The sequence below is a fragment of the Choloepus didactylus genome, chromosome 5 (assembly GCF_015220235.1).
Source record: "Choloepus didactylus isolate mChoDid1 chromosome 5, mChoDid1.pri, whole genome shotgun sequence".
Taxonomy (NCBI): Eukaryota; Metazoa; Chordata; class Mammalia; order Pilosa; family Megalonychidae; genus Choloepus; species Choloepus didactylus.
In genome coordinates, this window is record NC_051311.1 from 76,551,260 (window position 1) to 76,566,955 (window position 15,696).

At 41.3% G+C, this 15,696-nt stretch overlaps 1 protein-coding gene across 4 annotated transcripts in view; it reads right to left on the reverse strand.

Moving 5' to 3' along the window:
• Positions 1 to 2,436: 2,436 nt before the first annotated feature.
• The window catches only part of ST7 (suppression of tumorigenicity 7), a 366,579-nt gene continuing 353,319 nt past the window's right edge, over positions 2,437 to 15,696 (reverse strand). For 2 of the 4 annotated variants that reach the window (XM_037836311.1, XM_037836313.1), the window contains exons 13-15: positions 13,441 to 13,533; positions 10,466 to 10,605; positions 2,437 to 2,784 (exon numbers count right to left, since the gene is read on the reverse strand). In XM_037836311.1, coding sequence (XP_037692239.1) covers positions 2,689 to 2,784; positions 10,466 to 10,605; positions 13,441 to 13,533 — 329 coding nt within the window. In that variant the 3' untranslated portion in view covers positions 2,437 to 2,688. Of the gene's footprint in view, positions 2,785 to 8,605; positions 9,881 to 10,465; positions 10,606 to 13,440; positions 13,534 to 15,696 lie in introns of those variants that run through there. The other 2 variants (XM_037836319.1, XM_037836312.1) reach the window with 2 other exon arrangements.

Consider the following 15,696-nt stretch of genomic DNA (forward strand, 5'->3'; position numbering starts at 1 on the left):
GGCCACAGACCTTCAGAAGCTAGACCCATTGTGGGAGTTGGAGCACAGCCCACTTATGGCTAAGATGCAATTCTCTTCTGGCTTGATGGGATGGGAGCATGGAGAGCAAGGAACTAGGGTGGTCATAATAAAATAAAAATAAAAATACCTTGCATACTCGAAGATTGTAACTTACTGCCTCTTCCTTGGATAAACACATCAACTTGAGGCTTGCTTGCCTTTTGACGATGGTCAGTTGTGGTTTTCAGTTCCAAGTGTTTCTTCCTGAGCATCAGTCACATAAGAGCTTCAAGGCTGAGGTCCTAAGGACTACGAAATTGACTTGAGGTGGACACAAGGAGAGACAAGCTGAGCTCCAAATCAATATCTAGTTGCCTACTGGCATCTTCATCTGATATCCCAAAGGCACCTCACACTCATATCCAAAGCCAGTCTAGAGTCCCAACCGGAGCAAGTCAAAATCTCTCCGGGCTTTGTTTCCTCATCTGTTAAATCAAGGACTTGTATTACATAATCATTCTTTTTATTTCAGCTCAAAATTACAACCCCAAACCTTTCCTGATCCTTCTCAGCTGGAACCAGTCTCTCTCCTCTGAACATGAAGAGTTTATTTGTACCTATAAAGTATTGTATCAATTCATTCAACAAACCATTTTTTGTCAAAAGTATGTCAAGAGTTCTGTGGGAGGAAGAAAGAATAAAGAGGTAAACAAGGCAGACGCAGCCCTTGCCTCCACAGCAGCACAACTGGTGCATAGATGGGTATCAGCCCTACTAGATAATTTTTTAAGGGCAGTTGTATATCCCTGTGCTGGTTTGTATATATTATGCCCCCCAGAAAAAGCCATAGTCTTTGATGCAATCTTGTGGGGACAGATTGATTAATCTTTTTGATCAGGGTGTGACCTCTTGATTGGATGTTTCCATGGAGATGTGACCCACCCAACTGTGGGTAATACTTTGATTAGATTATTTCCATGGAGATATGGACCTTTCCCATTCAGGGTGGGCCTTGATTTAATCACTGGAGTCCTGTAAAAGAGCTCACAAACAGAAGGACTTGAGCAGCTGAGAGAGAAATTTTGGAGGCGGCCACTGAAAGCAGACTTTTGCTGACACTTTTGGAGAAAGCTAAGAGGGGACAAAATGCCCCTAGAGCAACATTTTGAAGAAAGCACAGTGAGAGAGGAGCTGGAACAAAACCCAGGATCAGCAGATGCTAGCCACATGCCTTTGCAGCTAACAGAGGTTTTCGGGACACCATTGGCCTTCCTTTGGTGAAGGTATACTTATGTTGAAGCCTTAATTTGGACATTTTCATGGCCTTCAGACTGTAACTTTGTAACCACATAAACCCCCTTTATAAAAGCCAATCCATTTCTGGTATTTTGCGTAACGGCAGCATTAGCAAACCAGACCAGAACAATCTCCATTAGGGCTTTGCACAGAGTAGGTACAACAAAGTGTTTGCCAAAAGCATGAAAGGCCCTTGTGCACCTGAACTCTACCTGCTCACAAGACTGTGCTCTTGGATGAAGCCCAGGAGCCAGAAGGGAGCCCAACAGGGAAGGAGAGGTCTGGGGCTTTCCCCACAAACTGCCCATTTAATATGGGTGGGGAAGGATGGAGGATTCTAAATAAAAGGGAAATAAACCATCTAAGGGACAGTCCTTTTTAAAAAAAAAAAAAAAACTAGATTGAGATTTTAAATACAGATACTTTTCAGTTCAGATAGAGGATTCTAGGTTATATTTTTTCTTTTGCTTAAGTAAAGACATGCTCAGAAAGGTATGAATTATATAGAAGGCTTTTAAAGGTGGTGAGGACAAGTCATCATTTTGGTTCAGATCACTAAAGTACTCCAAGAATACTTACATTCAAGCATTAAGAATGCAAACATGATTAAAAAAAAAATACCCTTAATAAATAAACATGGCAATATTGCTGAAATTGGTCAGGTTCCGCAGTAAGATATTGGGTCTGTAGCTTCTCATCAGAGCTTTTCCTCTCACTGTGAATTTTCAAACAGGAAAAACAAACTGATTTCTGGAACTCCAGTGTCGAATACTATTAAGTATGTAGAGTCTCTGGATGGAAACCACCCGATATGGTGCATTTCTTTTATTTCATCCATGCTTCCTGTTATTCATTTTGATAGCTTTTTGTGTGTATTTGGTCTATGAGGACACTCAGTTTGGGACTTGAAAATATGGTGCTTTTGAGCCAGAGAGATTCCATTTTCCACCACCAACTGTAAGGATTCTAGGTGACTGCTGAGATGACAGTTTATCAGCAATGAGAAACATGGTGTGACATTCAGCACACAGCACTGGCAGGTCTGGTGCCCTAGTAAACTAAATGAAAACACCGTAGTTTTATTTGAACCACCAAGACTTTTAGGGTTGAAAGATATAGGAAGACACGACTTGTTGCTGCAATACACAAAAGTTTATTTTAGACATTTTTTTTTCTTTTTCTGAAGGCAAAATATAATAGAACTGAACATTAATGAATTTTATACAACCAAAACAGCTTTTGATATGGAACAGACAGTCCATGAACATTTTAAAATCTCGGAATGGCTTCCCTTTTTCAAAGTCATGCTTTCTTGCAGTCCACAAGGAGTTGGCACGGAAGAGATAGTGGCAGCCAGCTGGGTATGGTGAGTGGAAGGATGGTGGGCTTCCCTCAGATCCGTGTTAGCTGATGCCACAGACTGGATGGGAGGATGCTTTCTACTTTCTCCATGACAAAGTTTAAGGGGGCAAACAAAGTGCTGAGGAACTGCAAAGAAATCAGAAAGAAAAAGAAGTCAGTAGGGATCTTGGTCAAGACTATAAAACAGACCTCACCCACCCATCCGCATGTGCTGCATCTTAAGTCTCTGTGTTACTAAAATCTCAAAAGGCATACAATTTCATATTTATGTTTATAGGAAGCATAGATTGATTATCAAACCTGCATTCCAGCCCCTCAGCTCTGTTAGATACAGGGGAGGTGTCTGCTGACAGCCCCCTTCTCTTCTCTGACAGCTGGCCCACAGTTCTGAGGTCTTCCAACTAGTCTGCAGGATCTGCTGGCTGCCCATGCAGATGAGTAGTGTGGGCAGAAGGGTTAAAAAATAGTGATAGCTTAGACCACTTGCTCTCTGAGCTGAATGAAGAACTCACTTTAAATGAAAAGGCAGTTTTTTAAAAATCAAGTTTGTTATATGGTCATGAACTGCTTTGGGGTTCTCTTGTCTTCCAAACACCTGTTCAGCCTGTACTCTTTTCTGACTGGCCTGACTAGTAGTGCTCTCATGGGAGCCTGGGGACAGGCAGCCAAGTGGCTCTTCCATGGAGAGCGCATCCTTGTTGAAGAGGTGCTGTTCTGGGTGAGCCTTTGTGAACGCTTTCATTTTGTTACTAAATGCCTGCCTGCTTTTCGGGTAGAGAACAATGGTCATTAGCTGTGCCTTTTAAGAAAGCCAAGTGTCTTGGTCTGGGATTCATTTAACATCATCTCAAATCCATTCCAACTGTGTTCTTATAAAGAATCAGCCTCATTCCACACACCATCCAGCATCTGGCTGAAGAGGTACCCTAACCCAGACAGAGGGGAGAGTGTTTGGATGGTTTCCTTCCCCTTTGCCTGTTCATAACCAAGGTATCCTCTCGCTGGGGTTCAACACCCGGTTCTTGTATTGTGAAGTTCTTTGTCCTAATCCCTTGTCCATAGGCACAGCACGACAAAGAATTTCCCTTAGCAAAGCAGGGCAGATATGAGTACATATGCAGAGGGAGAACCTGGTTCTGAGGTCAAACAAGTTTAGTAGAAAGTGCATTTAATGAAATTAAATAGGCCCCTTTCTTGGTCATATGTTCTATTGGATTGTGGATCTTAAAAGGGGTAGGAGGCAACTTTCCCAAAATCACTTGGCTGCAGAATCTTTCCTTCTTCTTAAGGATAATGTTAAGGGATCAGTAAGGGAAAAAAAAACCCTCAAGAAAGCATAAGAAAATACAGAATGCTTTTCCATCTTGGGTCTTTTGCATCAATTAAATATATTTATTCAGTAAGGCACTTAAGTGCTGGGTGAGTTATAAAGGAGTCTAGGACAAAAGTCCTGCTGTTGGGAAGTTCAAAGCCCAGTGGCAGATTGTGCCATTAAGACATGTATGCAGCAAATAATAATACCCAATAGATCATGAATAGGCATCAGGACAGAAGCTCAAACAATGCATCAGAGAGTTTAGAAAAGGGAGCTATTCTGTTTTGTTAAAAGAATCAGGAAAACAATTTTTAAATGAGGTAACTGAAATAGACTCTGGTGAATGATCAAGATATTAAAAGACAGAGATGGGGTAAGGATGGTAAGGAGAAAAAATGAGTAGGGTGGGCACTCTACTAGGCACAATAACCAGCTGGAACAAAAATGGGAAAGCAACTGGTCCAAGCAGAAGATAGTAATTAGTTCAATTTAGTTGAAATAGTTAGAGTTCAAAAGTGACTGGAAGAATACTGGAGAGGGCCTGGAAGGCTGGATTTGTAGTTAAGAAATAGGCAGCTCCTCAGTGCTTGGGCAAAGGTGGGGTGATTCTCTTTCCTCTAGTGATTGTGAGATATATGGCCCATTTCTCATAACCTTTTGGAATTATCCTTTCTTGAGAGCACAGAACCAAAGACCAAAGGTCTGTGACTTCATGTTTTGTGCACTTGGGATGCTCACCCTACAGAATGTACTGCCTACCCTTTTTAGTTCAGGGCTGGACTGGGTAACACCCCTGAATGCAGCTGGAGGGCACTGTGGGGACACTGGGCCCTGGGGTGAGTCATTACTGCTCAAGCTGCCTCTGAAAGAACGTGTGAAACCCCGGTTGTTATCAGCTAACATGGAGCAGTCTACTGACTGCATTACTCCAAAATGAGAAAATTATAAAATTAAATGTATGTAATTAAGTGTGTGGGAGAGGGAGAGGAAGAGGGATTGAGAGGGAGATGTCAGGGTATCAGGGACTGCTAGAACTCCATTAAACACAACACTTACCTATAATACTTAACTCCATAAAGAGGAGCTAAGTACTAAAGCGGTCTGGATAAACCAGAGATTCTGACAGGTGTTGTAAGATGGAGCTCAATAAACAAGGTGATATTGCTGGTGAAGTTATCATATCCTAAATACCTGAACACACACATTTAGAGTAGCTGGAGTTGTGACTGAGTGGGGAAGTGGAGTTAGATGAAAGGCATCATTCTGTACTCTGACCAATTTCATACACTAAAACATGGGAATATTGGGGAGCCTCAACTTGGGGTACAGAATGAATGGTGACACTGTTTGAAAATTGGTTCAAAATACAGGCTTTTCTTTATTTGTTTGCTTTATTTTGGGCACTGACCTGACTTGAATAACAATCACAGAAGCGAGGCCTCTGGAAATCAAGAGGAGAGCTTCACCCTGTTTGATGTCTGCAACTGTCCCTCTTCCAACACTGCAGAGTGAGACATAGTGGTCCTTGCTTTCCTGGAGTGCACCTGCCCTTCTCAACCAGGTTCCCCAAGAATTAAGCCTCAATGCCTACAGTGCATGCAATGAATTAATTCTTCCTCATATCGAAAATCTACCATCCTTGGGAGAATTTAGAAAAGAATCCCTCGAATCTTCTCTTAGAGCGCTTGTCTTGCAGAACCCTGGTTGAGATGTGCTCCTTTTTAGTAAGCGACCTTCCTCCTTAGCACCCTATATCCTCCTTCCCACCCCACACCCACAGGAAAAAGCAGACAGTGCAATGAAGCGTCTGAAGCTGCTAACTAAGCCCTTCCATTTAGTAACCAGATAAAAGTCACTGGCTTTAATTAGGAGCTATTTAAAAAGTTTGGAGGAGCATACCTTCCTTGGGTATGCTTAAATTGCATGATTTAAAATCAGTCAATAATTTTTGGTCAGAGACTTAACCAATGCTTCAGGAGAAACAGCGTTTTACTTATAGGCTTAGGGGGAAATTTATTGCCTGAAAAGTTAAGTCTGAATGAGGAACACCAGGCAACCCTGAAACAGCCCATCTATCTCAATGTCTAAAACTACTGTCCAAAGGACGGAGTCATACCATCAGATTTTTATCCAAAATGCACCATAATCCAAATCAGCATCCTATGGTGAGAAAAAGCAACTGAAATAATTAAAAAAGATAGTGACACTTCAGTCACTCGCCTGAGCCTCCTTTTCCCGAAACACCATTATTTAGAAGAAGGTCATGGCTCCCAGTGTGCTTCATTAACATTCGAAATGCCTCTGCTTATCTGAATAAGTTCCAGGTGCCCTATTGCAATCAGACAATTGACATTTCGCTGTAATCAATATCAGACTTCAAAGAGGTTGGGGTCTGTAAGTGAAGATGAGAGTCAGAAATCAGGGGGGCTCAATCTTAAGGAAGGAGCGAGAGCAGAGGAGTAGAGACAGGGTCCTTGAAAGCCGAAAGGGTCAGGATGCTGACCTTCCCACCTTCTGTGCGGGCTGGTTTTGGAATGATAACTTATTTATATGAGCAACCTTATCTTGGTAACCAAACATTCTAGGAGGAGTTAGTCCTAAATTGTTGAGGCAGATTAGATTGGGGGATGGAGTGGCTAAAACAGAGGGGAGTCTGCTGAAGTCTCTCATTTTACTATTTTCCAGTTGCTCACACTTCACTGTGGGTTTCCCTGCTGGCTGCATATCAACATGTAAACACACTGCAGAGTTCCCAAGCTGCATGCAGCCTGGGGGACGGCAGTACAATCTCTCTGCATCTACTAAAAGTCATTATCCCAGGGACATTATCTCAGGCCAGGGCTCAGAAAATCATTTTCACGAACTGCAAATGGTTGCAGACGGCCTATAGGGCGGCTGTGATAACCTGCCAGGGGCTTCCTGAGGGTCGTGATGAAGTGACAATGGAGGAAATGTGGAGAAGACTCTGGGGGCAGGGGTGGGGAGGAGGAGGGAGTTGGGGCTTGTCTCATTCAGGCCATCCATCTTCCTTCCCCATGAAGTCTCTCCAGCCGTTTTGGAAACTGCTAAACCTCAATGAAAGAGAAGATGAATGTGATCCCCCAGACTGAGGTTTTAAAGCAAACATCTAAGCTTCATTTTAAATTATGGGTAGGCTGACCAAACTACCACACCTTGGACCCTAAACGCATCTTTAATTTTCATTTAATGAATCATTTGATCCTAGACTCAAAACCAAAGCTTTGGAAATATTAGATGAGAGTCACCCCTGTCTGACATCTGGAATGAGCACACCTCTCCAATAAACAGGAGGGACAGCTGTATAGCCGGCCCTAAAGAACTCCCAGGTGTAGTCATTTACCACCCCCCCATGCCTCCCAGTTCCTCCCTGGTTAAAGTTGTTTCAGGCATTTAGGCGTCTAAAGCTAAGTCGTTTCTTTCCATGGAGTGGTCCTCAATGTGGTTGCATGCCAGAATCACGGGTGGTTGCGGGTGTGCGTGTGAAAACTCGGATGCCAGTGCAGTACCCCAGACCAATAAAGTCATAGCCCCTGGGCATGGGGGCGGTACCCAGGCATCAATATTTTTTTTAAGCTCCCTAGATGATCCCAGATACAACCAGGGTGAAACCACTGATCTGTAGAAAGAGAGTCAAAACTTTTGTCTGGACAGCTGTCAGCATACCATGTACCTACAGAATGGCTGCTCACAGGTTCAACTTTCTTGAAACCAGTGTTCTTAGAAGGAAGTCCTCAACCCCGTTCCTCAGAATTTGCCGGGGTTCCTTGTAAAAAATACAGATTCCTGGATGCTAAAACTCAAGAGCCTGAATTTCTGGTGGCAGGGCCAGGTGTATTTTTTGCACATTACGGGCTGAGAATCTCTATTCTGATCTAAAATTCCTACCAAGTGCAATTAGTTTAATAAAGAATACTGGACCAATGATATATACCTTTACAAATATGCTTTAAAAGCTTTTTAGGAGAGGAAAATAATAAGGAGAACAGTAATAGTCTAATGTTGTAAATATATTCCTATTTTAAATTTTAAGTTGTACTCTGATCTACAGTGTTTTGGCAACTACTTTACTCAGAGGTTGAGTTAGGAATAGAAGAAAATAATGAAGAATGTAAGCCCATAAATTAAAGAACAGCCAAGCAGGTAACTTGGGTGATACTGGGTTTAGAAGTCATGTCATATACAGAAGACTTAAGGAAATTTAAGATAGTAAATTCTGCCTAGAGAAAAGAGGTGGTAGTGAGTTAGAGGTTAGAAGTGGCCATGAATGTATTAGCTGTCTTGAGAATTTGCAGAAAGTAGACTTGTTCCATATGGATTCAGAAGGTAGAGTAGGAAAAATCAGTGGAAATTAAAGGGAGATAGATTTTATCAGAATAACGAAGAGCTTTGAATGATCCAGAACTCATTCTCAGTGATCCAGAGTGGACTGCAATGTTAAAGAGGTGAGCTCCCCATTGCTGAAAGTATTCAACAAGTTTAGATAAGCTCTAGCAGGGATACTGTTGATGGCAATTGGTTCGAGCTCTAAGAGTATAAAAGAAAAGAGGAAATGCTGAGCTGCATCTGATTTTTATACTGGTTCTTTCTGCAGAAACCACTACCATTTATTTCTTTAATAATCGTTTATTGAAAACCTACTATATGCAAAGCACTGTGCAAAGCTTTGGGGATACAGAGATGAGGAAGCCACAGTCCTGCTCTCAAGGAGCTCACATTCTAAAGGGGGAGGGGCAGACAAGTTTTCAACTTATTATAATACAGTACAATAAATGTTTTAATATAGGTATTCATGGAATACTGTAGGATCAGTGAAGAGACACTTAACTCAGCCTGGGAGAAAATTAAAGAAAGCTGAGTGTTAAAGAATGAATGAAGTGATGTTAGTAGAGTGGACAAGTGGGGTTGGTAATGGTGAAGAGCATGCCACATACGGCAGACAGCACGTGCAAAGGCACTAAGGTGTGCAGGAGCCTAGAGCATCTGGGGGATGGCGAATAATTCACTATGGCCCAAGAATAGTGTCTATACAAGAGTTGGGAGAGATGAGGTTGAAGAGGCAAGCAAGGGCCAGGTCACAAAGGGCCTTGTACGCCATGCTGAAGAGCCAGGACTTTTTCTTGAAATTGATGGGAAACCATTTGAGGAATTCAAGCAGGGAAGTGACATGCTTAGATTTGCAATTTAGAAAGATCATTCTTTTGTCAGTTTTAAAGACTGGTAGAGGATAAGACTGAAAACAAGGAAACCAGTTAAGATATTGCAGGAGTCCAGGCAAGAAACAACAAGGATCTAAACTAAGAGAGAGGCCATGGGGAGATAAAGGAGAGGAAGGAGAAATGAATAACATTTTCTGAAGGCCCAGATGCTTACGAGGTTAGAATCAAGAGACCGTGAAGGCTAACGCAGATTGGATATGGGGAATGAGAGAGGAAGAGTTTGGGAAGGCTGCCGAGTTTCTCCCTTGAGTAACCAGGTGGATGGTAGTGCCACTGGTGGAGGTCAGGAATACAGGAGAAGGAGCAGTTGTGGTGGTAGAGGAAGAAGAGTGTTGAGTTCAGTTTTGGAAATGTTGAGATTGAGGTGCTGGTGGGATTTCCAGTTCATCTTCAACACGCATGAAAATACTCTTGCAATTCCAGTCCCTGAATTCTGCCGAGCAGAAAATGTCAATCATCTGGAAAGGGATTAAATCAACCCAACCAAGTTAGAAATCATCCTTGCTGACTCCACTTGCCTTGAAATCTGAATGGAATTCCAGGGAGGCAACTGATATGTTTTCCCTTGTACCCTATGTTTGAAACTCGTGTGGCAAAATCAGTAGACGTCTTCTCAGTACATATGCAGGTTTACATGGTCAGTTTTCAAAAAGGGAACGACGGTTCTTGCCTGTCAATGCAGATGGTTTGTCTTATTTATGCTACTCTGCACAACCCTTAGTGGATTTCTATATTTTTGAATATCATATGAGTCTACATCTTTATTACAAGCCTTTCACACCTCCTCAATTTATTCCCCAAACAAGCCAAGGGTTTGTGGCCTTTAACAATTTTTTTATTTAATCATCTTTGAAAATGTAAATCTCATCCTTCTTAAAGGAAAGACCCACAATATCCCAAGATTAGAAATAATGTCATTCAATTTATACAAACTGAATAATTTCCCATACATTTTTCATTGCTAGGATTCCCTTAATTACTTATTTTATCCTTTTGGACCTTATCCATTTTTTGGAAACTGCTGAAAATATTTTTTTGTGGAAAGTGGCAAAGCATGGATTAAAGAAACAACCTATACTTTTTCATTTGACCTTCAATTCTTTGATTCCACCGATGCTAATGAAAATTAAACAATGAGCAAAGGGCCAATACAGTCTCATATCCATTTGTAAATGACAATGCCCAGTTTCCTCAAGCTATTTCTCTCTACTTTCTCAGCCCTTTTCCTGAGGCTTTTCTTCTGGCAAATACTCACAGCTTTTGCAAAGACCCCCATAAGTTCCGGGAACTGATGTGTCAGGAGGGCCAGCATGGCTGTGAAGGAACATAATCCAGCAGTAAAGAGAATAAAGAAGGGAAGCTCCTTCTTTGGGTAAACTGAAACTTCATGGAAAGCTGTGGAGGAGACCAAAAAGGAAATATCAGGGCTGGAGTGAAATGTATTTTCAGGGAATTCCTACATGTTAGGACTGACTCTTCAGCACTTTGGATGAAGCCAAGATAGAACACCTGAACGAATCACATTCAAACATCTGACCCAGCCTTTGGCTGCCAATCTGCTTCTCCCAAGTCCATGTTCAACCTTCAGAATTCTATCTAGGGGCATCACAGGCTGTTTAGGAGTGTCAGACATTCATGGGCAGGGACAACAGCACCATTTATACCTAATATACAATATTCCTTTCTCAAAAACAAACACAAATAAAACAAAACTTTATTCAAATTGTAAAATCCATGTTCATTGTACAAAACCCAGAAAATCCAAAATAAAGTCTACTAAAAAAAAAATCCTCTCTCTAAATTTCCACCTTCCTGTAATTTCTTATCATTTCAATGAGGCAATATTAGTTTATATTATATTTTTCCCTGGCTCACTGTAAGTATGTCAGTGAAGGTGATGGCCTGACAGACATTCTGTAGGGACCTGCCACATTGGCCTATTCAGTCTGCAAAGGTTGAGACAAGGCCACTAGGGTTACCTGGCACAACTGCAGGAGACCCCGATGATATATATACTTCCAACAATCACTGAAAATAGATGAATGAATGAATGTTGGTGACTGAATCATGTCCCCTACAAAAGGCATGTTCAGGTCCCAATCCCTGGTCCTGTAGGTATGGACTCATTGTAAGTAGGATCTCTTGAAGATGTTACTCAGCTAAGGTGTGCTCTAATCTGGATTACTGGAGACCTTTATAAACAGAATGAAATTCTGACAGAAAGAGAGAAAGACATAGGAAATAAAAAGCTGGAAATCAATGGAACCTAGAAGAAAAAGGAGAAGATGCTGCCATGTGCATTGTCATGTGATAGAAAAGCCAAGGACCCAAGGATCACTAGCAGCCAACCAGCCCCAAAATACCACAGTCTTTGGGGAGAAAGCATCATCTTGCTGAGACCTCAATTTTGGACTTCTCCTAGCCTCAAAACTGTGAACCAATAAATTCCCACTGTTTAAGTCAGTCCACTGTAAGGTATTTGTTTTAGCAGCTGGGAAACTAAAACACTGATGAAAACTGAGGGTGCAGAGGACTGGGGAGGGGCAAGGCACAAACAAGCATGTGAACCTAAATCCACCTGAGTCAACCTGCTGGATTCAAACACAGGGTAGAAGTGCTCTCAGGGCCAAACATGGCCACAATTACACTTTTAATGTGCAGCAAGCTGTGGGTCTGATTTAAAACAACCAACTCTCTTCCTATCCTCACCCTCAACAACCAAACCCCCCCCCCATTGGATCATTGCAATTAACTAAATAATGTGAGCCATATTTCTCTATTTAGAGCTTATAAAGATTATTTCTAGACAGTTTCTTTTAAGAATTGTAATCTATTCTAATAGTTCATCTATTTCCATGGAAATTTAATTGGACCCAATTAAAACATTTAAAAATGTTGTACTATTCAGAAAACAGAAACTTCAACATAGGTCTCTCTGAAGGGGGAGTCAAAGGTAAAGAATGGGACCATAATAGGGGTTTCTGAAATCACATCTAATGTAGTCTGAAGCACCAGACCTTTTTTACAATAAAACTTGGACAATCAAGAATGAATCATTGAGACCTCCCAGTTCCCCAAGTAACAAACCTCACATTGGGTCTGCCTAGCAAGGAAACAAGTGAGGCACCTCCTGCTACTTCAATGTGACCACAACAATTCATTTTGCACCCAGACCCCACCACATGAAGATTTATGCCTGGCTCAATAATGCTGGCATTTAAAAATTTACTGTGCACCCAGGGCTCCACAGTTACACTATTCCTAAGGGCAAAGTATTCATATATGTTATAACTACAAGATATTGATATAAATGAGGTTAAAAGGGAGAGGGTGGCAGGAGAGAGGAAGGGACAGAGAAAATAGCCATGATTTGGAGCTGCTTATTTGAGGGAGGAAAACATGTCCTAAGTTAGGGCTACATGAAGAACCTGGACATGATCCCTATCACAGTATGATTTGATAATAACTATTTAGCCCAAAGAGTCAAAGCAATGTTATATTACAGTAACCAAAACAGTATTTTCCACATGTGGTATGGGCCATTAGACTAGCTGGCTTTTAAGATACTCGAGGGCAGGGTTTTCCTTTTGTGTGCTTTTCTACAGTGCTGAGGCTCCATGTGTCCTCTGCACATGTTAAACCAACTCACAGCATGCAGCCCACAGGATGCTCATGAGCAGTCCCCCTGGCAGTCCCTCTGCATCACTAGAGAGGTGTGCATGCCCTGCCTCACAAACCACAAACCCTCACAAACCCTCACAAACTGGCAGTGATGCTGGCATCCTGGGGCTGCCCTTCCATCTATGCCTGACTCATCTGTGGCTCCCTCTGAAGCCAGTGTTTCCTCTTCAAACTCCAGTCTGGGCAGACCACATCTGACCACCAGGAGAGCCCTGGCAGAACACTCCACAATGGACCAACCCCATGTCTCATCTGAATACAAGCCCAAACTAGGGGTCTCTGTACTCAAGCCAATCACACGATACCTCTTCACCTACATTTCAGTCCACTGGGGTCTTTCTCTTTGATGAACTTGGAGAAACAGGATGCCAAACCCACTCACATAATTCACTGTTAATGCATATGCTACTAAATGAGAGCAGAGTTTGGGAGAAGAGTAACAAAAGACAAGAAACATAAACATTTATCATTCCCCTCTCTCTTCCCATTCCCACCTTTAGTCACACCAACCTAACTGGCTGGAGAGAGAGAGACACAGTTGAAACTTACATGGAAGCAGCTCTCTGTCTGCTGTCTCTGTACAGATAGGGTACGGATAAAATAGGTGCCCCTTTTCCAAGGGATAAGGGATCATCCGAAAAGCTGAAAAAGAGAGACAATATGTTAATGGTTCAATATTTGTCTCATGTCTTCCCAACTTCAAAAAGGAATTTTGGGGTATTCTAATAATGGGGAACACGTCTACAAACAATTCCAAGAAAGGATGCAAGACCTACCCAAACTTGGAGTCGTGTACCAGATAAACTGTCAGAAATGACATTATGATGAATTACTCACACATTAATCTCACACTATATGTTCTGGGCAAACCTCACAAGGCTGGGTGGGGACCGGGGTGTGGGGTGGGCAAACCTCACAAGGCTGGGTGGGGACCGGGGTGTGGGGTGGGGGTAGGGAAGCCAACAATACCAATGCCAAGGGCTTCGTCATCTACAAAATATTATAAAAACATTATAAGCACTAATTCAATAGCTCAAGCAATGGTAATAAAGCAAACCTGAATTGAAATGGCTTCTCAGAAACAAATGTGGATTGACTTGTTGGAACTTGTTACAGATGTACAGATATGAAAGGCATTCTACCATATCTATTTTAAAAATATGCCTAAATGGATTAGAATTCCAACCAAGAAGGATAAAAACAAAAATCTAAAAATGCATGAATTGGGAAGTATTTCTAAACTATATGAAACTTTTAAATCTTCAATATCATGTGGGGAAAAAAGAGAATCTGGAGAGATTGACTATTTGTATTTCGATGATGTCAGGCCACCTAAATTCTGCTTTTGTGGCTTCAGATAACATTCATTCTCACAACTGAATCATCAATCTATCCTTTCCCATGTGTTACTCTCTGTGCTACAATGTCATCAGCATGTTAGTCTCACTGTTCCTATGAAAGGTGCTCATGGAGGTAATTTTTCAACAGATGTCCTTTAACTACCGCATGCTACAGATATAAAAGCTATACTCTGCACTGGGAATGTCAGATAATAGTCCTTGCCCTCATGTGTGTCCAGGAGGGATGATGGCAACATGCAGCGATATTTTCAGTTTTAAATACTAAATGTAAAGGAATCTAGCCATATCCTAAGATGTTTAATTAATTACCTAAGCTTTCTCAGTGTCAATGTACATATTTATCTTTTGCATACTTATTTCAAACAGGAATCAGAAACAAAGAATGTTCTCCCTCACAAGAAATGACAAGGTTCCATTGTAACTAGCATCAGTGCACATATGGTATTTATTCTGGTGTCTGAATATTATTTAAAAGTAAAAACATTATGTATGTGATTCCAGCATTTGGAATGCAGTCAATCTACACCACAGTGGTATCACTCTGAGGTTACAGCACATTGCCACGGAGAATATAAATCACTATAAACGTGGGATTAGAGCAGAGCCAGTTTGCTGGCAGTTTGCTGAGGTAAAAATGTTATCAATTTTCCCCTCGTAACAGAAACCTCTTAAACAGAGATTAAAACATTAAAAACACCCCAGACTAACTCTTTTCAAAAAGAAAGGCTCACCCTAGTTCACTCAAACTTTTTTTCTTTCATGCAAACAAAGCTGACTTTTGCCCACTAGCATGAGAAAGAGAGGAGCTCTTTGCACAGGTTGTTAACACATAAAGGTCACTTTGAAGGAACCAACATTTTTCTCAGTAGAACTATACTTTCAAGAGAGGGGAGAAATGTACAAAAGCAACAGCCCCCCCCCGCCCCCCCCCAAAAAAAGACAAAAAACAACTTTCAGTGCTTCTATAGGACACACTAAAATCTGTTCTGGGAAGCATTACATTTAAATTTAAACTACAATATGGCAAGACATTAATACCATTTAACACTAAAAATGATGGCTCCCAAGAAAGCATCCAAAAAATGTGGAAAAACCTATGTGGAAGTTTTGTTTGAAATCTAGATTCTCTATGTACAACAGGGCTGCTATAATTAAGAATCTGTTCAGGTTCATAAGACATAAATAAAGCTTGAATTTTCAAAATGGCTATAAATTTGAATGCTAAATTTTCTCAAAATTGAAGTCAGTTTGCACTTCAGGGAACAATTTTTAAAATGAAATGCAGGAGTGCAAGTTATTGAGAGTGTTCAACCATAGAAATCTAATGTTGTGTTGGTGTCTTTTCACTCAGATGCCAAAAGTTTTTTTACTCCAGTTTTTGGCGTGCATACAGAATTTTGTGCATCAAGTTAGTCTTTTTCTTCTTCTAATATGTTCTAGTGTT